General features: G+C 29.4%; 2 protein-coding genes across 2 annotated transcripts; both read left to right on the forward strand.

Annotated features, from left to right (window-relative positions):
• Positions 1-1,259: 1,259 nt before the first annotated feature.
• LOC119676188 lies at positions 1,260-16,516 on the forward strand. The gene is made up of 4 exons (XM_038087421.1): positions 1,260-1,290; positions 5,751-6,377; positions 6,837-9,110; positions 10,203-16,516. The coding sequence occupies exons 1-4, from the start codon at positions 1,260-1,262 to the stop codon at positions 16,436-16,438; spliced, it is 9,168 nt and encodes a 3,055-aa protein (XP_037943349.1). The 3' UTR covers positions 16,439-16,516.
• Positions 16,517-20,724: 4,208 nt separating this feature from the next.
• Positions 20,725-24,938, forward strand: LOC119676189 (chymotrypsin-1-like). Its single transcript, XM_038087422.1, has 4 exons — positions 20,725-20,834; positions 22,670-22,807; positions 22,884-23,232; positions 24,204-24,938. The coding sequence occupies exons 1-4, from the start codon at positions 20,725-20,727 to the stop codon at positions 24,936-24,938; spliced, it is 1,332 nt and encodes a 443-aa protein (XP_037943350.1).
• Positions 24,939-26,867: the final 1,929 nt, after the last annotated feature.

Below are 26,867 nucleotides of genomic sequence, written 5' to 3' on the forward strand. Positions count from 1 at the left end.
AGACGTTTTCATAAATGTTTATTTTTATGAATTAAGTAACATTTCGATTTTTATAACAACCAAATTTATATTAATTTCATATTAATTTTTTTCGGGTATTTAATTTCCATTAGTAGTTTCGAAGCTCACTCATATGACATGTTTGAACTTTGCCTTTTACCTAATCTCTCAAGAACAGTCGCTGCTTTGTTAAGACCATTTATATATCTACCTTTTCACTTATCTGTATTCTCCCATAAGTATAAGACTTAAGATACTGCAGAGTTAAAAAATATAGCAAGTGATACCCCTCTTCCTTCTTTGGGGGCACTGTAAAAAAAGTCGACGTTGCGTTGCTTTTAAAAAGTAGCTTCTATTTTCTTCGTGTAACCTCTGCCTCCACAGACAATCTGCCTGCTGAGGTATTTAAAACTAATCCCCTAGTGCTAGCTGACACACTCCAAGCTCTCTTTGTACAAAACTAGAATACTGAAGCTGTGCCCCAAGAGTGAAATGATAGTCTGATTATCAAGATTCCTAAGAAGGGTGATAGAGGGACTGCAACAATTGACAAGGGATCTCGTTCATCTCTGTCGCTTACAAAATATTTAACAAAATTCTTTCAAACCACATTCTCGACCCAATCGACTGCCAACTCCGACAACAGCAAGCGGGTTTTAACCCTAATATATTTACCATGTGTTCAAATTTGAACATGTGTCTGCGCGCTAATTACCTAAGTAACATATTCAGTTATTTAGGTATTAAATATTTTAGCATTTTATTTAATATTTTAGTATTTTATTTTATATTTTAGTAAATTAAATTAATTTCTAACAAAGGTTTTTCAAAGCCTTAAAATATTTTTGTTACCAAGGTTCTTTTAGACATTAAAATATAAAATGTAATAACAGGGACTAGTTAATATAACTAAAGAAAAAGGAAGTAATTAAATAAGGTAACAAAGAAAAAGGTTAAATGACATTTCCTTTAACCTTGTACCTAAAAGAAAAACCTAATAAAACCTAATTATTAAACTATGTAAATTTTAGTATTTAAGAGCAAAAATTATAGAAATAAAGAGAGTCTTATATTTATTGTAAAACCGAACAGACGTGTGTTTTTAGTTGTAGTTTCTTGCACACCATGTGATGATATTTATCTTATAGAATAATATGATAATTATAGAATAATAATTAATAATACTTTTCGATTTTACTGAATAGCTGAAACTCCAGTTTACATAAATCATCAAGGAAAATATTAAAAAAACACAAAAAATGGAAAATATAACTGACATAGTCAACATTGGTAAGTGTTTATATACTAGAATAAGTAATAATATGTTTTACTCAAATATATTTGCATTAGTTTATTAATTTACCCACGTATCAATAAGTTTTATCAAATTAAAAATATATAGCCTTATACATAAAAAGTTATAGTAGGTTTGTAATACATTTTATCAAAAACGTTATTCATAAATGTTATTTAACAATGTTATAAAGCATTTATAAAACTCTATTCATAAACGTTTAATAAAGTTAAAATGCTGTTATAAAATGTCAAAATTTATAATAGGTTCATACCTTCTATAACCAGTGAACGAAAATAAACAGTACAGTATCGTAGTGTACTGCTCATGTCCGAAACACATCAAAACATTTTTAAAGTTTGTGTCCGCGAACACAAACTTTATTTTTAGAGTTTGTGTACTTTTAAAGAAGGTAGTGCTCATTATAACGATCTTTTTACGAAGATACTTTTTTTCACCTGTTTTATATTTCATGGAAATGACTGATCTTTCTGGATAGAAATTAACTGAAGATTTTACCTAACACAAACAAGATGCACTTTGCATAGTCATTCGCGTCCCCCTCACTTGTTTACTTTTTCTATTTAAAAATCTTGCGTTTTTTATCAATTATTAGTTTGTCAAAGACATTATTTAGGTAATAAAATAATATGAGGCAACATTTTTCTGTCAAAATAATTGAAAATATATATTTAGCTTTCTACCTGCCTTTTATATTTACTTAGGAAAAATTTGCATATTAACTGACATGTATTGTTACAATAAAATCTATATATTCCTACGCAATAATCCAAATAAATAAACAGAAATTCTTAAAAAATTTTTATATTTTTTACCGAATTATATAAACAATTTTAAAATTTTGTTTTTTGCTTTTATTGGCATTATAAATATAATACAAATCATCCAACCGCAATAAAATATTTAATATATGTAATTCATTCCCTAATATTAAATATGCATCAATAAATGCATACACAATATCTTTATTTAAAAACACAAACAAAATACATGCAATACAAATGCAAACAAAATTTTTTCTTCTTCTTATGCAAACGAACCAACAACAATGCACATTAAAAACGTGTCCAAATCGTTTTGTTCGACAAACTCTAAAAAACCACTACCTTAGGAAAATGATCACTAAAAAGTACACTACCTTCGGCAAAAGATAACTAAAATGAGCACTACCTTCGTGAAAAGATCGTTATAATGAGCACTACCTTCGTGAAAAGTACAAAAACTCTAAAAATTGTTGAATTGTTTCGGACTTTTTTTAATGTACTGTTCGTTTAGTGTTTTTTAACAAAGATGACAAACAGTACACTATGTTTTGTACTTTGGTGTTTGTTTTCGTTCACTGTCTATAACAGCATTTTAAGCAAAATTTTTGGTTGTGTAGTAATTTTTATTGGCTCGTTACAATTAAATATGGATCCTATAAGCAAAATTATTGTGCAGGTTTTTTAAATGGAATAACCAATACATTTAACTGTTGATCATTTTTAGTCGAGCAAACCGGGCATACCACATAGTGACATAGTGAACGATGCGTTAGGCAAAATCAAAAACTTTATCATTTTTGTCATTATTATCTTTTTTTATCACCATTATTAGAACCATATGTTTAATCAATTATCGAATTAAACTACTTTTAGAATTAACGACAAATGTTTTTGTATATTCTACTTTTAGTCATTTTTTAATGGTATATATATAACACTACTGAAATTCTCACTTATGAACTAACTCAAAAATATCTATAAATCAGAAAACTAAATTCTAGTTTAATGTACTCCCTTCAATAGTTAACAAACCTATAAATAAATTATAATTCTAATATTATGAATAAAAATATCCAAAAGTTTTAAAACTATTTTAGTAACATGCAAGATCTTATTATTTTATACAGCATTTAACAATCCTAACATGAAAAAGAGCTCAATTGTACTGTTCATCGATTTTCATACCCTCTGTACCAGTGGCTTCCAAACGGAGGTCCGCGAGATCGTTAAAAATAGTCTGTAAATCAAATGTAATACAAATGGGTACATATCTTTGTCTACTGAGACCTCACGTTTTAGAAAATGAGCACAAAAAATCCAATATATATCGCAAAACGCGATATCTTCAACACGCCAAATGTGCCCTCTGACTTTTTTGCTTCAATACTTAATCATTTTTTGTACTAGAGCACAACTATTTTTCCTTAATTTAAACTGGCAGTTGTTCTTATTTCATATTGTTCCTTATAGTGCTGTAGAAAGGTTCATTCTTAATAGTTATGTAATTAACATTTGTTTTATAGTTATCAAAGGTTTATAAAATGTTTATGAATAAGGTACATTATAATGCCATTATAAAGTTAAAATACATTTTAACTAAAATGTATTTAAAAAGCATTTTAAGAAATTTTTATGAAGTAGGCCGATAATATTTAAACAAATAAAAATATTCGCTTTAGCTTAGTCGATACATTGATATCCTTCACACAGACAGTCAGATGTCAAATCGATTTACTATCATTTAACAGTACTTTGAATAAATGTCAGATAAAGTTTTCTAAATGTTAATGATTCCTAAACAGAGTGGAAAAAAGTCTGGGACTTTATAAACTATAAATATTATTCGTACAGGTTTCCGAAGAGCAGAAGAAAATATACCGATTGTTTTATAATCTATTTACTGTTAATATAAAAACCAGTATCTCAGTATTTACGCCAATCACCAGAAATTGGTTTTGAATTCAAACAAGCTAACTTTGAATGGACTTTGAATGGTCTTTGAATGGACTTATTGATACCATAGCATTTTTTCTTCAATTCTTTACTCTTTACTCTTGATAAAGTGTTTTAGCGTATTAAGAGAGCTTATTATTAGTTGTAATGCACTTTATTACTCAGTTTTGTGCTGTATACATCACGTCGCTCACCATTTTCCCAAGCAAAAGTTGAAATTCACACACACGCAGAGGACGATTTTTATTTCTTCTTTCCAGTCATCTCCCTGCGAAATCAAAGTAAGTCAGATATTATTAGAGACCGTTGTAATCAGGTTGATTTTTATGCTTGATTTTTTAAGTACAGAGGTGTTTACACTGTAAGCAAATAAAGGATTCCAACTCGTAGGTGTACAAATAGTTATTGGAAACACTAATGCTTCTTTATGTTAGCATTCACATATTTTCAGATTAACTTTTCCTTATTTTCAAGAATTTTGTACTTGTACGATGTATAGGATTTTAAATTTTTTCGAAATTACGACTGTAGTTTCAATTGAATAGAAACCGAACTATTAAATTTAATAGTTATTTATCCAGATGTCTGTTTAGGTCGCCACATCGGATTCGTTACTACTTAGTTGTTCAATTAACATGCACTAACTCTTTTTGAACGTCTTCATTTCTAGTCCATAGTGTCGACTTTTCCATCAGTAGGATTGAATTTTTTTTCATAGCACTGGCACTAATACTTCTTTCATATTAGTGAAGAAATGCATAGATTTGATGCAAAATATGAAGACTTACCTATGTGTTTCAACATTACAGTACAGTACAGTATGCCGTTGCCAAAGTCTTCTAGCTTTTCTTTTCCGTTTTAATAATACCTCTATCGTTTTTGTCACACCCATTTTTTAGGTTGTTTTTTCAATTCTTATCGAATCTACTTCAGCACCCATTGAGATTACTTTAGAAAATTGATTAACACAATTATTAATTTCATTATTCACTTTGAACTAAGCATGTTGTGGTATATGACTAGAAACATATTTACGAAATTTTAACCAGTTTACATATTTCGTCAGACTTTGCGTTTGGATAGTTCTATTCTGTTGACATTGTACCGTTATTATTTTTGGTGAGTGGTCTGATGACTGTTCAACTGATGGAAATGCGGTGATTGTTGATAGTTTAATAGTTTTGCTTAGACCAAAGTCAATAAGGTCTGGGACTTTTTGTCGATCAGAAGGCCTGTCAAGTGAGTTGCCTGTCCAGTTAAAATGACATCGAGATCTTCACTTTTCACAACTGCTAGAAATATCCGTCTTCTTGGTGTTATTAGTCTTGAACCTTAGAATGAAATTTATAACTGAGTCTTTTAAAATAGTTTTGGAAGTCTTGAACTTTTATATTGTAGTTGGGTGGACAATATATTGCAGCTATTACGACTTTTTCTCCGTATTCATCAAATCGGATATATAAGTGAAAATAATTTTGTAATTAAATAATTAATAACTGAAATTTATTTAATTAAGTCTTCAACAAAGCTAAAGACAATTTTTATTTTTTTATTTTATAATTTTAGTTTGAATGGAAATAATTTGTAATTAAATTTGCTGTTATGTTAATATAAAACTTGTATTATTAAAAGATTTTTTTGCATGTATTATTTTGTGTTTAACATCAATTCATACTATAAAATTTTAATATTTACCTAAACATTTTCCTACTGTATAGATCAGACATATCAACAACCTATTCAATCTTCAACGAATGTATCACACGAAACTGCAATTCGGAATGTGCTTGAGAATGCATTTAACTCTCAGACCGAAGCTTATAATGATGAAAAGGAGCGTATTAAAGTTATTATTATTGAAGAAATTACAGAGCGCAAGTCCAACTTACTTCAAGTTAAAAATTGTATAGAGAGGGAATATGAGAAATCTCTCAGTTCCATTGATAATGCATATATCGAACAAAAATACATGAAATACTGCACAGAGCTTTGGATGGAAAAAGTAACAGCCCTAGTACAAGCAACAACTGAGTGTAATGATACCAAACTAATTCAAACAATATTAAGTTCAATAGATAAAATTAAAACGTTAAGTGACATTCCTGAATCATTCAAGCAACTTGAATATTATAAAAATTTAGTAGATCATTATCATTTCATAAGTGAAAACAAGAAAAAAAATCTTATAAGTCAATTTAAGGAAGAATGCCTGGTACCAATATTTGCCTATAGTGCCACTGCACAAAAAGAATCGATATTTTTAGAAGCTTTCGTTGACTTACTAAGTTCTTCCAGAAATATACAGTCAATTATTAATAAACTGAGACTAGCAGATTTTTGTATGGGTATAATATATTTTGATGACCTGATCGATATTATTTTGAAATATAAAGGCGACAATTTTAATGAAAAACTTACAATTTTACAAAAAGCATCTACAGAACTTAAAAACGAAGAAAATTTCTTTTTGTTAGACAAGTTTAAAGAAGTTATAAGTGGCTATATAAAACCAATAAAAATTGAAGAGAAAATAATAGATAATCGACAAGTTATTGAAGTGATTAGAAATAACATTAATATCACTGAAATTTTAACACAATTAGAAGTTCTACTTAAAAAAAAGTCCAGTATAGAAGAAGTGCGTTTTATAGGTGCAGATGTTATGCACATTGGAACAAATCTTGATAGTGAAGTTTGGAAAGGAAAAAATATAATTATTTTAACAAAAGCATTAAAAATTCATAATAAAGTATTATGGAACGTTTCTGGAAATAATAATTTACATTTTTATAAAAATAATGCAGGTGTTACATACAATGGTACTCCTGGTGATGGCAGCGATGGTTATCCTGGAGAGAGTGGTGGTAATGTGTTGATTTTAGTGAACAAAATAGAAAACCCCGAAAACTTCACTATTATTTCCAATGGTGGAAATGGTAGTGTTGGTCAGGATGGAGGAGATGGGAAAAATGGAGTTGATGGAAAAGGTATAATAAATTCCGATTTTTGTGAAAAGTTTCCACCCGTTTCTAAGCTTTTTTGCTATTCACGTTGGAAAAATGTAGAAAAAACTATTAATAGTATCAAATCTGATTTACAAGAAATAAAAATTGGATGGTATAGAGATTGGACTTTCTGTGATCCTTACACTAAAAATGTTTTCAATGATATTCATGATGCAATTATTGCTGATGGTGATATTTTTCTAAATACTATCACAGAACAAGGAAATGAGATCACATTTTCCTATCAGGCACCAAATTTGTTTTACAATTGTCAATCATTTTTACTTTACAAAGGCTCATTAGGTAAACCCGGAAGTCCAGGTGGAAGAAATGGAATAGGCGGTCAAGGTGGATATCCCGGCGATATTATAGTAAGAAATGTAGCAACAAATCAGCAAATTCTTGTGACAACACAATCCAAAGAAGGCACAGCGGGAAAAAATGGAAAAGCAGGAAAATATGGTAATCATGGGAAAAATGGTTGGGATATGGGTTATATTGACTATTCAATTGGTGATAAATGGCCAAAAATTTTCGGAACAGATCAGAACAGTAAACTGATGTTAAAATACCATGAAGATAATTCATCAGAACGAGTTCATTGTCCTTACAAAATTGACAATTATGATAAATATTCATATGTTGAAATCACATCTTCGAATATCATGGACAAAAAGGAAACAAAATATGAAGAAAGGAACAGTGATGAATTAAATCGAAACAGACAGCATCATGCGCAAGCTGTTCGAAAAAAAAATATTTCTCAATCTAATATAGAAGCCAATTACTCTGTTTATTGTAACAACACTACTGATAAAAATTCTATAAAAAGTATGCAACTTGAAATAGAAAAAATCAACCAACAAATTCGTCAAGCAATGACAGAAAATCAGGAAGCACAGAAAAACCAAACGACTGAGTCCAAAATTGAGTGTAAATGGAAGTTCATTAAACAGAAAGATTATAATTATAAAGAGCGGAAGGACTTAAAACGCATTATTAGATCTGATCGAACTGATCGAAAATCTATTCAGGATTTGCTCAACGAGGTTAAATGTCCACAATCAAATTTCGACAACTGGTTCCATTTACAAGACATTGAGATAAAAATCGACGAAATAAATGAGTTCTTATCATATTTTGAAATATGGAAAAGTGAAATCCTTAAAAAAGGAAGTAAGTTGACTAATACACAAAATAAATTGAAAGAAATAGAATTACTTTTGATTGACAAGTATAGATTTGCCACTCTTCAAGTAATTGCAATGCAACTAGTATCCCATAATAAAGTAAAATCTAAAATAGAATTGACTGCCGAAACTGTATTAAAGTATCTTGTTAAAGACAAAACAAAGAACAACGACATATCTCATTCAATTTTGGGAACTCTAAGTCAATATCTATATGAAGACAAGAAGGAGCAACGTGAAAAGATCGTTAACTATTGTGAAACAGATTTGCTGAGTTGTGATGAAAACATTCAAAGTTTTAAACGTTCCATTCAAGTATTTATTTTAGAAGAACGAAAATCTGAAGTAGATTTTCTCGACTGTTTAAAAAAATATTTTAATGAATATACTCAATTTTTAGAAGAGAAGGATCACAAATTCAAAACATTTTTTTGTGCATTTAAACGAGAACTAACTAAGCCGTTGCATAGAAAAGTATTAGATTTGTGGAATCGAAGCATTAAAGACGTATCTTTAAAACAAGAACTAAAAAATAAAATAAAAAACGATAAATTATTAAATGCTCTGTATATACGTTTTAATAAACAACTTACTCTTCAATATGACTGGGAAAAATGTTGTAAAGATAAAGATGTTCTGAAGGAGTACTATAACTATATTCGAGGAAAAGGGCCACTATCTAAAAGTTATAGAGAATTATTGGCTCATTTATTTAATGTGAATATTAGATTGTACATTTCTGATATAAAGTACGATTTATCTCTCCGAGACAATCACAATCCTTCATCTAAAATTGCTATTCATGCAGTGCAAATTTCAAATGAATTCATACAATATAGTATCGACGAAAATTATTTAAAACTTGTTGAAGAACGTGAATATAGTAATATTCTTTTCAATAACATATTAAGAGACCTTCAGTCTTGTAATAAAAAACAAGATTTCGATGATTATTTAAAGAAAAAGCTTTTTCTAAAACAAAATATTTCTCTACAAAATGAAAAAAAAGTTGATTCTGAAGAAACCGAAGTAGAAAAAATTATGGAATTTTTTTCTGATCAAAAAGAACAACAACTAAAGACACGGCTGGAAAAAATCAAGTCCCAATACATCGATCAACAAAAAATTTTGCATTATATACTAAAGCGGTTCTGCACTGAAGGAAGAAATATATCATATGAAGAATTCAGCTACCTGATTAACTCAATTTTAAACTCTGTTGTTGAAAACAGAAAGGAATTGAACATTTTTTGTTGGATTACTGCCGCATATAACCAACGAAACTGGATCGACGAATTGTTATTATTACAACTTGAAGACCATTTTAGGAGTCCATTAAAAGAAATACGTAAGTGGCGGAAGTACCTATCGAAAATAGAAAACAAATATATAGTATTATCATTTGGATTAAAATTGAGTCAAGGAAGTAAAATATCTTACAAATTTGTCGGAAACACGTTACGTATGTTATGTATTATCTCGACAGAAAAAATTTCTTTGGAAGGACTAGAACTATCTGACTGGCATTATACTCTTAAAGAAAAATACTGGTTGTCGAAATTGCGGCGATTAACAAATTGGCAAGAAAGCGACCAGCTCACAATAGCTGCTTATTATCTTTTGTCTGTAGAAAACTCCTTCGGTACCGATTTAACAGAAAAATTTCTTAATATTCTGGAAAAGAAAAAACAGAATCTATCTTCTGAAGAACTTCATAACATCTTATCAAATTTTCATAACGAAAAGTGGATACTGGATAAGGAAGGATTAAGAAACCTTCAAAGCTCCAACATAAATGAATGGTCACAATTTATGCAACTGAAGTTTATTAATAATAGCAGAGAAAGAAATTTTTCGGATCTGGTAAAAATAATTACAAGTAGCGCAAATACTTCAAAAAAAATTTCTAAGAACTTAAGAGCAATTGCAGATTCCAATAAAAATATTTACAATGAAAATTACATATTCAACAAAAAAAATGTGAATTGTTTTACAGAAAATGATATTAAAACTTGGGTTAAGAAAAATTCAGGTTGTAACGAATTGAATGTAACACTTTTAGTAATCAATAGAGCAATACAGCTAAAGCGAGGATTTAAACTCCGTGCCACTCAAATATTAACTGTGCTAGCATTTTTAACCACCGATCAAAGTACCTTAGCTCAAGTATCAACCGGAGAGGGAAAAACTCTCATAATTGTAGCAATATCACTTATAAAACTACTACGAGGAGAAATGGTGGATATAGTAACAAGTTCTTACGTGTTGGCCAAACGCGATTCAGAAACTAATAAGGACATATACAACTTGTTTGGTTTTGATGTGTCTCACAACTGCAGTGAAGACATTGAGAAAAGAAAGGAAATTTACTCGTGCAACCAAATAGTATATGGTGATCTATCCAATTTCCAACGTGACTATCTATTGGATAGGTTTTACGGAAAAAATATTTTGGGACATCATGACTTTGCCAACATAATAGTTGATGAAGTAGATAGTATGCTACTTGATAAAGGTAACAATATGCTATACCTAACTCACGATATCGCAGACTTAGATAAACTAAGTTCTGTTTTTATTTATATTTGGCAATGGATTAAGAGACCAGTTAAATATTCTGACGATTTTATATCTCTATTTGATACTGAAGCAATAAAAGAATCAGTATTAAACGAGCTATATGGATATGTGAAAAAAGAAGACATCGGAAATCTTGGATCTGATTTAAGTGATCAACATAAAACTATTATATGGCAACGTTTAGTGAGTGCTGATATTATAGACAATCATGGTAAATTATTGAAGGAAAATATTAATGACAGTCAACTTAATGAAATACTTTTACCCGAGTTTATTACCTATAAAGATCGACTCAATTATCTATTAATCGAATGTATTAAAAGAAATACATATATTCGTGTTCCCAATTATCTCAAATCATTTGTTGAAAATCATCTTGATTCATGGATCAACAATGCCATCACTGCGTTCTTTATGAAAGCAGAACGAGATTATGTAGTGGATATAGACAGATCTGGAACTTATGCAGATCGTAACCCAATTATTACAATTATTGATACAGATACTGGAACAGATGAAGTGAACTCCCAATGGGATGAGGGACTACACCAGTTTTTACAACTTAAACATGGATGCAAAATAACTTCACAAAGTTTAAAAGCTGTTTTCATCTCTAATATTTCATTTTTTAAATTATACCGCACTTTATATGGACTAACGGGATCATTAGGATCACAAAGAGAAAGAGACTTATTAAAAGAAATACATAAAGTTGACTTTGTGACTATTCCAACAGCTGTACCAAAACAATTTCAAGAGTATAAACCTATTCTTTGTATTAACAAGAAGGAATGGATAACTTATATAAAACAAGAAGTAAATAAAATCATAGAAGAAAATTATCGTTCTGTTTTAATCATCTGTGAGACTGTACATAATGTGGAAGTTTTATACAAAGCATTCGGAGGAAGAACTGCAAGAGGTGTTCACAAATATGTTCGTGATTACGAAGAGTTCGATGTAGCTCAAGGCAAGAAGGAATTAGATCAGGGACAGATTATTATTGCAACTAATTTATCTGGTCGGGGTACTGATATAAAAATTACTAAAAAGTTAAGGGAGGCAGGAGGATTGCACATTTGTCTAACATATTTACCAAGAAATATTCGAGTTGAACAACAAGCGTTCGGCCGAGCAGCACGATGTGGAGATAGAGGTTCCGGTCAGCTTATTATTCTAGATTCATACGGAACGGAAAAAAGTATTGCAAAAGTATTAGATCTGAAGAAGGAACGTGATATAAACGAAGTATATCGTATATCAAATATAAAAACATACTACGACTTTCAAATTTATGAGGAAGAAAGGTGTTTTAATGAGTTTAAAAAACAATTCGAGGAACTGAAAAAAATTCTTAGTGTTCAAAACGTGCGTTCTGAAATTAAAGAAATTCTCCTACGAAGCTGTTTAGATCAGTGGACTTTTTGGTTAGATAAAAATTGTCATCATATAAAAATGATATCAGATGAGCAACAAAAACATAATTTTTATAAACGTTTTGATGATTTCATTACAAAATTGAAAAATTTCAACTCTGAGTGTAGCAGAAATTCCTCCGTTCATCGTAGAAACTATAACGAAAATTGGTTAAATTGGGTCGATGGAAATCCGGTTCAAATGATCAAACTTGGAAAATATTTCTCGCAAAATAATGAGCACAAAAATTCAATTAAAGATGCTATTCGTTTATTTGACGATGTAATTAGAATGGAACCATATTTTAGCGAAGCTGCTCATTACTACAAAGCATTTGCGTTAACGAAATGTAATAGGGCGAGTTCAAAACAATTTGAGATGGAGTTACAAATAGCTGCTAAACTCATAGATGAACATATCAGGTTTGTTATGATTACGTCTGGTATCATAAATGAGATTAAGGAAAACAATAATAGTATTATACGAATAAATGCCTTTAGGGAACAACAAGAGATCACACTTAAACTTTACCATATGTTTTTACAATCTATAGATGATATATTTGGTCACAATATAACACCACAATCTTTCTCTAATTATGATATCAATGAAGAACTGTCTGAAAAAATATATAAAGATCTCATTAAAAACAAGATTCTAAGTAAAATGAAAGTAAAACACAATATTTCCGAAGATGATATAGACACAATTTGTTTTAATTATGGAATATCTACAGATATGTTGAAATCATTTCTTTCCAAATATGTAGATATCAATGAAAGTGCATTTCTTAAAGACTTGAAAAAAGAAATCAAATTACCTAACAAAGAAGAATTTTGGAAACTTCTCATGGAAAAAAACGTCTTAATTGATGACGTACAATTCATTATTGTAGACATTGAAAAATTGAATGAAATTGATCCTTCATTACTAGATTCTTTGCGCTCTCAAAATGAGTTCGAGCAGAAATCTTTGGACGACAATAATGGGTATATTCTTTTCAATACGTCTGTTATTCCTAGAACGCAAAGGTTTATTACTTTTAAAAAAGACGAATTTGTTAAATATGTAGGAAAGGAAAAATATAAATCACTTAAGAAAAAGAGAATATTTTCATTTAACAGAAAATCTCTTTTAAATATAGTCAATACAAAGTCGATAACTTTTCCCTGTTACGATTCGATTACTCCAGAAGATTTTAATAAAATAAATATTAATAATAATGAGGCAGTAAATATATTAACAGAACTTTGCGAACAAAGTGTTATTGAAGATATAGGAAACAATATTTATAGATTAAAAATCAAATTTTACGAAATCGAACAAATTAAGCTGCGATACTGCCCAGTTTATGAAAATGACGTGAAAACATTATTATCTCTATGTTTTAGTTATAGAATCGATTTTCAGAAACTTGAAGAACAGAGTCAGAAAAATGCTCCTATGTGTTTACAAATAATGTCAAAACCGCATTTGGATTTATTTTTCGATTTAATAGAAAACAAATTAATCAAATGCAATACAGTGATTACTCATAATAAAGATTTAGAAGAAAAGTTAAAGCAAATCTATAAACGAGAAATGAATAAAGATGATTTCATGCTTCTAATATCTCAAGATAAACTTATTCCAGATGAGTGTAAAGAACTTCTTTTAAACCACTTGATTAAAAAAAATTGGCTTCGCTCGACACCGATAGGTTATAACATTAACACTGATGATATGAGACAAAAACCATTGAACTTTAATGCTGAAACAACTTACAAAATCCAAGAAATTGATAAAACTGTAGAAAAGATTCTTGATAATGAGCTGCACTTAGCGAAAATTGAAACAATACAATTTATTGCCAACACTTTAAAAATATTAAGGAGTTCGTTGCAATCAATCATAGTTCCTGAATATAAGTTACAATCACTTTCAAGCTTAAGTGAACTCAAGAGCATAGAAGAAATGCACCACTTTTCCCTCAATGCATTAGATCAAATCTTACAAATAAAAGATAAGAAATATACTCGAAATATGATTTGGGACTGTATCATTCCTATTGGAACTGGAATATGTAAAGTAGCTGCAGGTTATTTGATGCATATAATAACAAAGTATCAAAACACTGGAAATGCATTTGGAAATGCATTAATTAAGGAAGGCTTAAATGATTTAACAAATGGAATATATACTTTACTACCACGGTTTTTTGAGTGGAAACTTTATACACAGTGCAAGCTTATGAATTTATTTTCTTCCGTCTGTGCTTTTGGTTTAAAAACTCTTAAAAAAGGTGCTAACGTAGCAAAATTTGCTTATAAAATTATTAAGTCAAACCTGGGTTTTAATATGAAAATAACGAACATGTCTGAGGAAGCATTAATTAAAACTACGGCTCTCAATTTAGCAGAAAAGAAAGTAACTAGACTCACTGCAGCGAAAACTATAGAAATAGTATGTCATTCCTTTGCCAATGTAGGAATTGTTTTATTTATGGAAAATTGTCTTCGAAAATTATGTGAAGAAATGGACACTATGATTTTATCTACTATAGAACAAGAGATCGAGATTGAGCTCTGTAATATTTCCGAAAATCTAGAAAAACTCTATAATTTATTGGGACAACATAAAGCACTAAACGTTATAAATGGGCTGACGAACAGTTTTTTTAATAGTCAAGGTAACTTGGAACAATTTATATCTATTACCTGTAATATAGCGGAAAGTGTAGCCCACGACGTAGGGAAATCAGTTGTTGAAACTAATAAAATACACATCATGCCTAAATTTTCCAAATCAGCAGTGGAAAAAATAATGTACAAGTTAAAAAAATCATCACATATAACCAATATTAGAACGATAACTAAAAATCTATTAATCAACTTAAATCAGAAAATAATAGACAAACTAAATAAACAAATAAAAGAAGAAGAATTGGAACTTCTTAATCAGAAACTGGAAACAAACGAAAATTTTAAATGCTTTGAAAGAGAAGTTGTGAACCAATGGAAATCTATGCTTCGCGAAAATGTTAGTCAAATTATCGAAAAACATATCGTCAGCCCTATTTCAAAGAAGGGAGTTAATCACCTAATAAAACATGTGAGAAAAAATATACAACGAGTGCACACATACTACACAGAGCAAGGTTATTCTGAAAATTTTGAACAATTGAAGCAGATTTGTATGAAAAATCTGCTTCAAAAAGCTGATGAAGCAAAAGAAATTGAAGAACAAATTACAGAAAAATATCATAAGGATTTGATAAAACTCTTAACCAAAACTAAGAACCCTGAATTGTATGCAGATATGATCGAAGAAGGTATACCAATGGATATCGCATGTATAGGTGCGAGTACTCAAATAATAAAACGGTTGCTAAAAAACAATGGATATAAAAAAGATATAAAAATTGTTATTGAAGAGAATAATGGAATAAAACAGGAATTCTTTTCTTTGTCAGAGGAACAAGAATGCATAACAATTTCGCTTAAACTGAAAGATAATTATTTTAATATATGTAAAACCAATACTTCCGAAAACGATAATAGTGAATCAAAAAATAATTGTTTATATGAGGCTGTATTAAAAGAATTTTCTCCATTGAAGGATGCAATGTCACGAGAACAATTTAGAACAGAAGTAATTGATTGTATTAAATCAGATAAAGAGATACGTAATTATATAAAGAAAGGAGGGCATCAAACTCACTCGTCACTTAGACCAATTGATAGTGGACTTCAGAAGTTAGAAAAAACAGAAAACAAAGACTTGTCCATTGCATTGAATGAAGACATTTATGATTTTGAACAATATCGTTATATGAGAAAAAAGCGCAATTTTTACAAACATATACTTCGTCGATTTGTACGCAATTGCTATTTGTCACAGTGCCATCCTAAATTTGCGCATTTTCTAAGTCAAGTGCAAAATGATACAAAATGTTCCAATGAATGGCATGGAGAAACTGAAAGTATAGATGTATTTCCATCACGAAATGTGAATATATCTACAAATACAACTTATACAGAGTCCTTTACCGCAGAAGATGCTACGATATTAAAAGATATTAGAGATGAACTTAAAACCACAATTAAATTATTTATTGCCAATGAAAATGTTAGCGATGGCGATCTGGAGTTCTGGAATATTTTCTTAGGTGATAATTCGGTTAAGCTTTTATTTGGCAAGAATCAAAACGGCTCTACAGATTCTACAGACAAGTAAAGAGATCAGAATTGAAAAATTTTTTTTTCAATTCTAAATAAATAAATTTCCGTTTACCAGTTGTAACCAAATTTTATATCTAAAGTAATAAATTAAAAAAAATTTATTTTGTTGAAAAATAAATGTTCAATTAATGATCGTCATTAATGAATACATATATTTATATAATTATAATTGATTTTGTCTCTTCAGTCCACAGTAAATTGAACATTTAAATTAAATAATAACTAACTTCGTTAAGTATTTTATTAATCATTATTATTATATTATTAATTAATCCAACTCTATACTTTTTTCATTATATTATTAATACGGCGTTTACATTGGCCGAAAATGGCTCATTTTGGTCAAAAATCGAAAATGAGTATCGAATGGCTCATTCTTGCATATAAAATTTCAAGCACAAAAATGAGCAATTTTCTCACATTCTGTATGACGTTCGAATGCATTCCACATACGTTCCAAATGCAAAGGAATCCATTGAACATACCCTAAATGAAAGCTCTTCATGGCATTTTGACAGTTTGAAAAAGCTGTTTTTAACATATTCACAAAAAAAGGTAAACAAATGTTTGGTGGTTGCATTTTCTTGAAAACGATGCACTGCTGTTTAGAACTTTTACTTCCCAAAAAGTAATTAATCGAAGTTAAAAATATATTTTAAGTTTCTAATGTAAGGTTTGAAGGCATATTTAACCTTCATGCAACATTTTTTTGGCACAGGCCAAAAATCAAATCAACATGCAAGTTGAAAAATAGCTGTTGAAATGAGAACAAATGAAATAGAACGAATGTAAACACTTTCAAATGGCTCATTCAAAATGAGCCATTTTCGGCCAATGTAAACGCCGTATAAGATAAACGCACCCTAATCGTTTGATCAGAGGTAAACAAACGTAGAATGTTGTTATATCAAAAGCTCGGAAGGAACACAATTTCAGAATAGATGTGTTTTTTTTTATCAATAAAAAAGTTAATAATAAAAGTTCAACTTAAATATTATTCAAAGAAATGGCTTGACTAATATTTGAACATATTAGTCAGGCTCGTAGCCAAAAATTTAGTTTGCACGGGGATTACAAATCATTTTCGGAATTTAAATAATCATTTTTATATTATAAAACTAGCATAATGCATTAAAGGATATAGTTCTTCGATTCATTTCGATGGAATTACCGTCTCTTAAGCCCCTTAAACGCAACAACTAACTCATTTTGAGTCACAAATAATACGGCGTTTACATTGGCCGAAAATGGCTCATTTTGGTCAAAAATCGAAAATGAGTATCGAATGGCTCATTCTTGCATATAAAATTTCAAGCACAAAAATGAGCAATTTTCGCACATTCTGTGTGAATGACGTTCGAATGCATTCCACATACGTTCCAAATGCAAAGGAATCCATTGAACATACCCTAAATGAAAGCTCTTCATGGCATTTTGACAGTTTGAAAAAGCTGTTTTTAACATATTCACAAAAAAAGGTAAACAAATGTTTGGTGGTTGCATTTTCTTGAAAACGATGCACTGCTGTTTAGAACTTTTACTTCCCAAAAAGTAATTAATCGAAGTTAAAAATATATTTTAAGTTTCTAATGTAAGGTTTGAAGGCATATTTAACCTTCATGCAACATTTTTTTGGCACAGGCCAAAAATCAAATCAACATGCAAGTTGAAAAATAGCTGTTGAAATGAGAACAAATGAAATAGAACGAATGTAAACACTTTCAAATGGCTCATTCAAAATGAGCCATTTTCGGCCAATGTAAACGCCGTATAAGATTAAAAATATGATGCATCAAGTTTTTAATTGTTTTTTGAGATAAGTAAAAAACCTATCAGCATAAATTATTGCACTTGAAAATATCGATTATAAGGAGGACAGAGACAAATATTAACACTTCTATTAACTTTTATTGATTGTTTTAAATACCAATTTCTTTTAAGACCATTTAGAAATCAAATTGAAACAATTAACTATATATAACCGAATTTTTATCTTACTATTAAATATATAAGTATATAAAATCGATAACTTTTATATTAGTATGTATGAAACAAATGTGAGTTATTCTTTATTAAATTATTTATTTGATCAATAATAATATATGACTTGTTCTAATGGCTTTCTTTGTATAATTATTCTTTGCACACAGTATATTAAAAGATATATTCTATGTTGAGTTCTGTAAACAATATGAATTAAATAATTTACATTTAATAATTAATTATATGTGAAAAATATACATTCCAAACTATACAAAATTGTAAAAGTGTTAACCACTTACATGCTTTCAAAACAATACGAAAACTATACGATAATTATTGTTTTCTAAAATTAAATTTTTACATAAATTTATAAAAATATTAAATATCATCTTAAAGGAATTATATCATACTAATAATGTATAAAAATTATAATATATTTAATCAACCACATTAAGATCTTGTTTTTTTTTTTTTCATTGAATTAGTTAATATTAGTTAATAGTTAAGTCTAGTTTTTTCCAAATACATATTTAAAAGGAATTCATATGGCCGATAACTTTCCAGTTATCTGAAATAAAAGCTAGTTATCTGAAAAATAGAATTTACAAGTCTAAATGGCAATTAAGACGCACTCAGCTGTTATGTTGTAAGATGACAAACCTTGAACTTGACATATAATAGGTCTGTTCCACGAGCTACTCATGGTATACATAAATTCGTTTCACCAACAAATTTTCGAATAAATGAGAGCATGGCAGAGAGCGTAACACCCATGTCGAAAATTGAAAATGCTACACAGACTTTACTCGTACATTTTATTTCAAGTAAAATTTTTGTTGATGTGTAAATCAGCTGTTGGTTAGAATTTAAATTTTTGTATTGTTTATATTTGCGCGGCACTGGTGTTCTCACCAGACTTTACACACCACTGTTCCATGAAAATCTTTGTACTTTACTTGAGTTTTACTACGAGTAGCTTGTGGAACAGAGCTACAGAGTGTTAGTAAATGAGGACCACAAAACGGATATCTCTATGTTATAAATAATATTAATTATTCAGTTGATAAGCGAAATTTACAACAAACTTCTTCAAACCTAAAACTGCTTAAGGTCAATCTCCTAACCTTACCTAAAAGAAGCTAACTTCTAACGAATAACAATAAATGAATTATGTATAACTTTAAATCCAGTTTTTGGGAAAATCAATGCGGTGAGTGCCCGAGACAAAATTAATTGGTGTCTTTTTTCTTTCAGATTTTGAAGTAAAAGGTAAAAAGTAAGTATTGATTTTTTCACCACTGTAATATATTGAGCAACAAGCAAAATTTACTTAATTCTCTAACTATATTGCTGCATATAGGTTGAATTCATTTGAATCATATTGCAACACATAGACATTCGGATTCTCCCCGGTACTAAAGAAACAGTTTTCATATTTATAGTAATCAACGTTGTAACTTTCGATATAACCATTAAAAAATTTTTCATTATATGTGACAAAGCTAAAAAATTTTCTGAAGCGTTTTGGTTTGTGCCTTTACTAAATGACTTACAGTGGTGGACAAAAAGATATTATCAAGTAGTAGAATTTATTTTTTTAAATAGATATTACAACCGAAAAATCAGTCATTTATATTCTTCATATTTGTCGTAAAAAATTAGTATACTTTATCTATTCTATACAAATTATCAAATCGATTTAATACTTTCTAAAATATTTTGAAAAACATTATACAATTCGATGAGAATAAAATCAAAAGTTATCAAACTATCCAAACAACACTTTTAACAACCAATCTGCACGTTAATAGTATGTTCCCATTGTCTTCACTAAAGCAATTTATTTGAATTAGGTCGTTAATAAAGTCCATTAGACGTACAAAGAGCTTTCGTGCTTTTCAACTTAAGTAAGAATAAATTAAGGGTAACCACATCTTCAAGTTCTTCTTATTATTATTTAAATAATTCATATAAAAAAAATTGTTAATGAAATTTAATTTAATTTCTTATTATTATCAATTAAATAAATCACATGAAAAAAATTTATTATGAAATTTAATTTAATCATATAAAATAGATTGATCATATAAAATTTATGGTAAGTATTTAAAATTAGTAACTAAAAATTTAAGCACGCAACTTAATAATAAACTATTTGGTGTCTTCTTTAACTTTTTACACTTTATAATTAAACTTGAACGTGTATTTAATTATTTGTATATTAAAATATAAAACATATATTTATTTAACAACATGATATTTAACAACATGGTGTTTATTCACATACTTCATGATATCATGGCTAGTACAGGACATAGTACTGTCTTCACTGCCATAAATATTAATACCAATTGCACTAACAACAACTATGGTTCGGCTACTGCCGGTGTTTACTCATCTCATAATAGGCAAAACTCATATCAAAATATATGAGACTAGTATAAAATTTCATCAAAAATCAAATTTATAATAATTTGGAAAAGGTTGTGCATTGCATGCACACAAAGTCAATCATATATTTTAGAAAAAATGTATACAAAAAGCAAAGACTATTTCTTTGAATTTGTGTGTTTGTGTGTCCATTTAAAACTAAACAACGCTTCTTCGTGTTTAACTACTATTCAACGCCCTTTCCTCTCTATTTCCTCTTAACCCAAAAGAAACCAAATTTTGTAAATATGGAAACAAAAATTTGCACTTCACTGATTCCCCTTTCGTCTTGATGCAGCAAAACTATGGAAGCATAAGTTCGCAAAACAGAAAATTGTCAACATATAAATCACACAAGCACCCAAACTAGCAATATGAATAAAAAATATATCAACAATTTCTATACTATATCACACACCTTCTCATACGCACATTCAACAGCTCTTTCGTGTGTTTCGAACACTTAAGATCATTGTGTTATACACAGCTTTCGTTTGTCTTAAGTGTTCTACAATTCAAAGCTGATTGTGTTTTTAGCTGGCTACTCGAGCTGGCTACCATGAAATCAAAGGGGTCCATTTTTTTGTTCTGCATTCGCAATCTGTATATTATTTGTCTGTGCTTAAAGCTTTAATTTTGCCTCTACTATAAGTAAGTGTTAGGTCTATAGCATAGAATTTTATAAAATATTTTTTTATTCATTATATAAAATTGAGTAGTATATTGGATGTACATCAACTATCAAGAACTATCGCCCTGTACAAGAAATAATGTGGGTTATCTCTACATTCAAAATTCCAATGTTTAGTAGAAATTTTACGATTTTATTGAACTTAATAAAAACATGTGTAATACGACAAAAAAAAAATTGACCTGTTTTAAATTATTCATAAGATGTTTATATATAATTTCAAACAAGAAATATTCTATAGAAAATCTAACATTTTTTTAATATATAACAACTCGGCTTCCCACAGGAACATTACTAACTTTGTACTCATAAATATATTAGACACACAAAAAACGTAAAAAAAATAAAAAGTTAACGAGTGAGAATTTAAACGCTTATTCTTTGGGAACTTACTTTAGTAAGTAAAAAAAAATACGATCCATTAACACTAAGGAGCAGATTATACTGTCAATCTTAAGTGAAAATTAATTTGCAAATGATTCTAAAATATATTTACATTACCGGATAACATCTGATTGACAGAATACAACAAATTGTTTGTTTTAGCATTTAATAAAATAAGCCGGAATCTGTATCCTTAACGTTCCCCACAAATTACCTTTTTTCTCCTACATTCATTTTTACATTCATTTTAAATTCGAAGAAAATTGATAACAGTAGTAATAAATCAAAATCAATTAAATCGAACACGAAATAATAAGTTTAATATATAAATAACATAAAATGATAAATATAATCAGTAAAAACTGATGGTTCCGGTTTTTATAATATATCTTTCCGACAGTAACTAACTTTAATAAAGTTTACCAATTTTTTTTCAAACTAAATAAACTTGCGTTAAGTAATTAGAGAAAAGGCTTCAATTCTTTATAAATTTTATTAATAAAAATAGTCAAATTTGAATGAAAAATCATAAATACAAATCTAAATGGAAACCCCAAAGGGTAAGATATTTTCTTTCTTTGTGTTATTGTATATTTTTTATACGCGCTATTCGCTTTTAATCGTCACGCTACTATCTGTCATAAATCTTTGTAAAAATATTTATACAATATATTTTTATTTATTAATACTTTACTTATCTAACACAAAAACTGAACTATACATAAACAAATCCAACAGATTGGAAGTCGATGAGACTTTCAGTAATGAAGATGATGAAGAGGGTTTTCCCGGATTTCAGTTTGAAAGCTATGATGATTTTGAACCCGCATGTTCGGATTCCGAAAATTCCATGCAGAAAGAAGTAAAGCTAACCGTGTAAGTTTCAAAATTTTTAATATTAAAATTAGTCCAGCCATATATATGTGCATAATTTCTCTCATAACGAATATAGCACCAGAACAAATGATTTTGATGCAATGCTTCAAAGAAAGGCTGCACATCGTATTGCTTTGAAAAATAAGTTAAAAAGTTTTGAGTTGACAAATGAGCAATATGCCAACTTAGTCGGTAGAATGTTTGATGCTGCTCAGGAAGATGTGGATCTATACAATAACAAGCAACCGGCTGTTAAGAAAGTTGCAATGCTCAAGGAAATTAATGCCATCTTCTCGCGCCCATTCCAAGAAATAATGTTAGACTACAATGTTTTGGGTGCGCTCACTGCTTGGATAACTCCTATATCTGAACATAACTTACCTTATTACCCGATACGGGAAGCTGTGCTCAACGCTCTACTTAAGGTATGTTGGTTTTCGCTTATAAAATCATTTTATTTAGACTATACTTTTTGAACACATTTCACATTTTTTTTCCAGACAGCGTTTTCGAGAAAGCTTTTCCGAGGCAGCTTTTTCTATTTATTGAAAATAGGTCCAATATACCTCGGATTGGATTTTTGTTAAGAAAACGAACGAATTTCTTTAGTGGAACTCCTTTATAGAACTAGTTTTTTAGTTGTAGCCTAAAATGGGACTGGAAAATTGGAACTCACTGCGTTTATCTAATTCAACTACGCCTAACATTTGAATTAGCTGTAGTTTTGTGTGGCTGCTCCGCACAAGTTTCCCAGATCAAATCTGTTGACTCGCAGTGCAGTTTCTGTTCCTTTATTGTTGATAAAAAAAGGAGTCACCGTTTGTCATAGTCCTGAGGCGTCTGGAAAAAGTTGATGCTTGTAATAGATTTCTGAAAAACCTTATAAATTATTACCTTAAGTGGCTATTATAACAGCTTTATGAATGCTTTGAATCCAATTCGACAATAAGCAATAAAAAGCTATAGAATTGTAACTCAAAAACTTATGATAAATTTATATGGGTATATTTTTTATGTATCTCACAGAAAACGTCTCTAAATTGAGCAGTTGCCTAAATCATTTCCTGACATAATTGCATACTGGGTATTTTTTTGTTGTATATTTTAATCAATAATATAAAATAAATACAACATTAACAATTTTTATATATATTAAAATATTTTTCGATACTGGCATATAACATATTGTAGAACACTACGATATTTAGTATAATCTTTACTACGGTTTTTATAGATAAAACTTAATTGCACCTTTTATCGTTAACAAGGTTTTATCGCTTTCATAATTTTAGACTCACGGGCATTTTTGTGTATCGTAAAATTGTCAGTATCGTCAATAATGCGGGGCCGTGCGTTTGTTTATATACTGTTTTTCGTTATTACAACGCTTTTTAAGCTAACAGGTACAGTTCGTAGCCGAATTGTAGGTGGCGAAATTGCTAAAGAAAGTGAAGCACCCTATCAAATTTCGCTACAGACTATACCAGGCTCACACTTATGCGGCGGTGCCATTATCGGTAAACAATGGATACTGACAGTAGCACAGTGTGTCAGCGGCTGGCCGGCTAATTACTTACGTGTCGGTATGGGCAGTAATAATTATACTGATCCACTTGTTATACACTATCCCGATCGTATTCTCACGCATTGCCGCTACGACACACCAAAGTATCATAATGATATTGCTTTATTGCATCTTAATACAAGCATTTCGTTTAATTCAAAAATACAAGCAATAGCACTACCACTACGGATGCCAAATACAACAATGGAATTACAACTCACCGGTTGGGGTAGTACAGTGCTATGGGGACCTACTCCTGAGTTGTTGCAGAAACTTTCTTTAAACTTCATCACTCGGAATGAATGTCTCACACGTTTAGAGCAGTTTGACGACGTTAGTGTGGATGTTTGCCATATCTGTGCCTTTTCACAGTCAGATAGATCTGCTTGTCATGGAGATGCCGGCAGTCCTTTAGTCAGTAATAACGGTGCAACTCTAGTGGGCTTATTAAATTGGCATTACTCCTGTGCGCAGGGGTTACCTGATATGTACACAAATGTACTATATTATCACGATTGGATACGTCAAGCGATTAGTGGTAATTTAAAGTGCAAACATGTGCGATGAGTACCAAGGAGGAATACGAAACCAATATTCAAAATTATTGATTTTATTTCATTTGTACTTTTATTTGTGGTGATATGATTGTCGAAATAAAAATTGTACTTTATTTTTGGAAATCTATAGAACTTATGTTCTGTTTTCTCTTTGTGGGCAACTAATTTAAATGTTTGGAGGGCAGCCAAATTTTAATATGTTCTTGTCGGTGTCGTTATGTCGAATAGGTTGAATCATTTTTCTGTGTCACGCGTGTTTTAAAATTGTTGCTTCTATAACTCAGGTAGCAAAGTAATTCAATTTTGTCTGAAAATATGTCTCGTCAATTGTAAATAAATTTATTGAGTGCTTGAGAATAGTTGCCGACTGAAAAAAAAATTAATAATAGTGTAAAAAATTTATTAGTGTTTTAAGATGTAAATAAAATTCTTCGTTACTTTGTAGGAAATTGCAAATTGATTAATAAATTATAAACTTTAATTTGAAGTCAAAAATATAAAGTTTCCTGAAAAATCACTTAAATTATCAAGACATAATCGAAGATAATCTACCGTACAACAAAGAGAGAGAGAGAGATAGAGGTATTGTAATACATCAGCACAAAAAAAGGGCAAGATAGAATACCACAATATAGAGGTATATCACTTCGATTAACGTGGGTTAAAAAAACTTTGAAATTTTGCAGACGATAAAGATCTAATAGCACGAGAAAGACATGCTCTAATAAAAGCATAAAATAATATAAAAAGCTTAGCGGTTAAGGTGGAAGTCAACATAAATCAATTTAAAATTGAGTACATAATGCGTGCAAGCAATAACAGAACTTAAAATTCGTAGAACATAATACAGCTAATAGGGTTTACTCAGCACAATTTAAACTCACATCTTGAAATCAAAAACAAGGTTACACACTATCCTAATTACATACCTTCTTATCTATTGATTTTCGACCTACACATTGGAAAGTGTTAACATTGCACAGGTGCCTAAATATTATTTTAACATAAGATTATTGGAAAAATATACCGCCTATACCGCAAATATGTGACTCATTTCGAAGTCGCCATAACGCTGAGATGGGAAGAATATTGAAGAACTAAAGCATTACTACTTACTTACTTAAATTACCGTTACCGGGTATGGTGATCACTTAGAACTTAAATCTGTTGCAATAATTTTTTACAATAGTGTATCAAGCGTTTCGCTTCTGAAGTATAATTCGTAAAATAAAAAAAATTTTATTTTTTCTGACAAGAAAATGGAAAATTGAAAAACGTGCTCATTACGTAGAAAAGACATTCTGAACATTTTTTGGGGAAAATTCGAAATGTGTAAATGCCGCTCTTCAGTTGATGCAAAAGCTACGCTGAGTGCGGTACGATCAAAATAAACTATAAACAAAATTTTACGTTTTTTTTTAAAATTTTATATAGTATATAAAAGAAAAATATATTCATCTAATAGAGTGTAAAAATGCCAGTTAAAGTGAAAAAATTTCAAGTACATCATAAAAATTATAATTAAATTATAGAAAATAAATACCATATATGCAATAATACACATAAATAATATGAAATACGCAATTCCTGTTACACAAGTAATTGAAATATTGTTTTAAATAAAAATTGAAAGCATCCATTTGTGTTAAAAATATATTTTGAAGTGTGAAATATTAAGAAAATTATACGACGAATTTTTTTAGAAAATTTATTAAAAATTCATTCCAAAAAAAAGTCCATTGATGATTAATACAATTTTATATATTATATAAAAGGTTTTGAAATATTAGCATTTAGTGTGCAAAAAGAAAACAACAACAACAAATGTAGCTACTGAAAAATTATAATAAATGTGAAAATTATGAAAATTGTGAAAATCGTGAAAAATTTCAACAGGAAAATTTTGTTTGGTTGCGATGTCGGCATTTGTGTCACAATA

Source organism: Teleopsis dalmanni, chromosome 2, assembly GCF_002237135.1.
Source record: "Teleopsis dalmanni isolate 2A chromosome 2, ASM223713v2, whole genome shotgun sequence".
Lineage (NCBI taxonomy): Eukaryota > Metazoa > Arthropoda > Insecta > Diptera > Diopsidae > Teleopsis > Teleopsis dalmanni.

Coding starts and splice junctions, on each gene's coding strand:
- LOC119676189 (XM_038087422.1), top strand. CDS start 20,725: ATGGCTAGTACAGGACATAGTACTGTCTTCACTGCCATAAATATTAAT. Junction 20,835..22,669: donor GTTTACTCATCTCATAATAG/GCAAAACTCATA, acceptor CAAATCCAACAG/ATTGGAAGTCGATGAGACTT. Junction 22,808..22,883: donor AAAGAAGTAAAGCTAACCGT/GTAAGTTTCAAA, acceptor TAACGAATATAG/CACCAGAACAAATGATTTTG.
- LOC119676188 (XM_038087421.1), top strand. CDS start 1,260: ATGGAAAATATAACTGACATAGTCAACATTG. Junction 1,291..5,750: donor AACTGACATAGTCAACATTG/GTAAGTGTTTAT, acceptor CCTACTGTATAG/ATCAGACATATCAACAACCT. Junction 6,378..6,836: donor ACTAGCAGATTTTTGTATGG/GTATAATATATT, acceptor AAAATAATGCAG/GTGTTACATACAATGGTACT.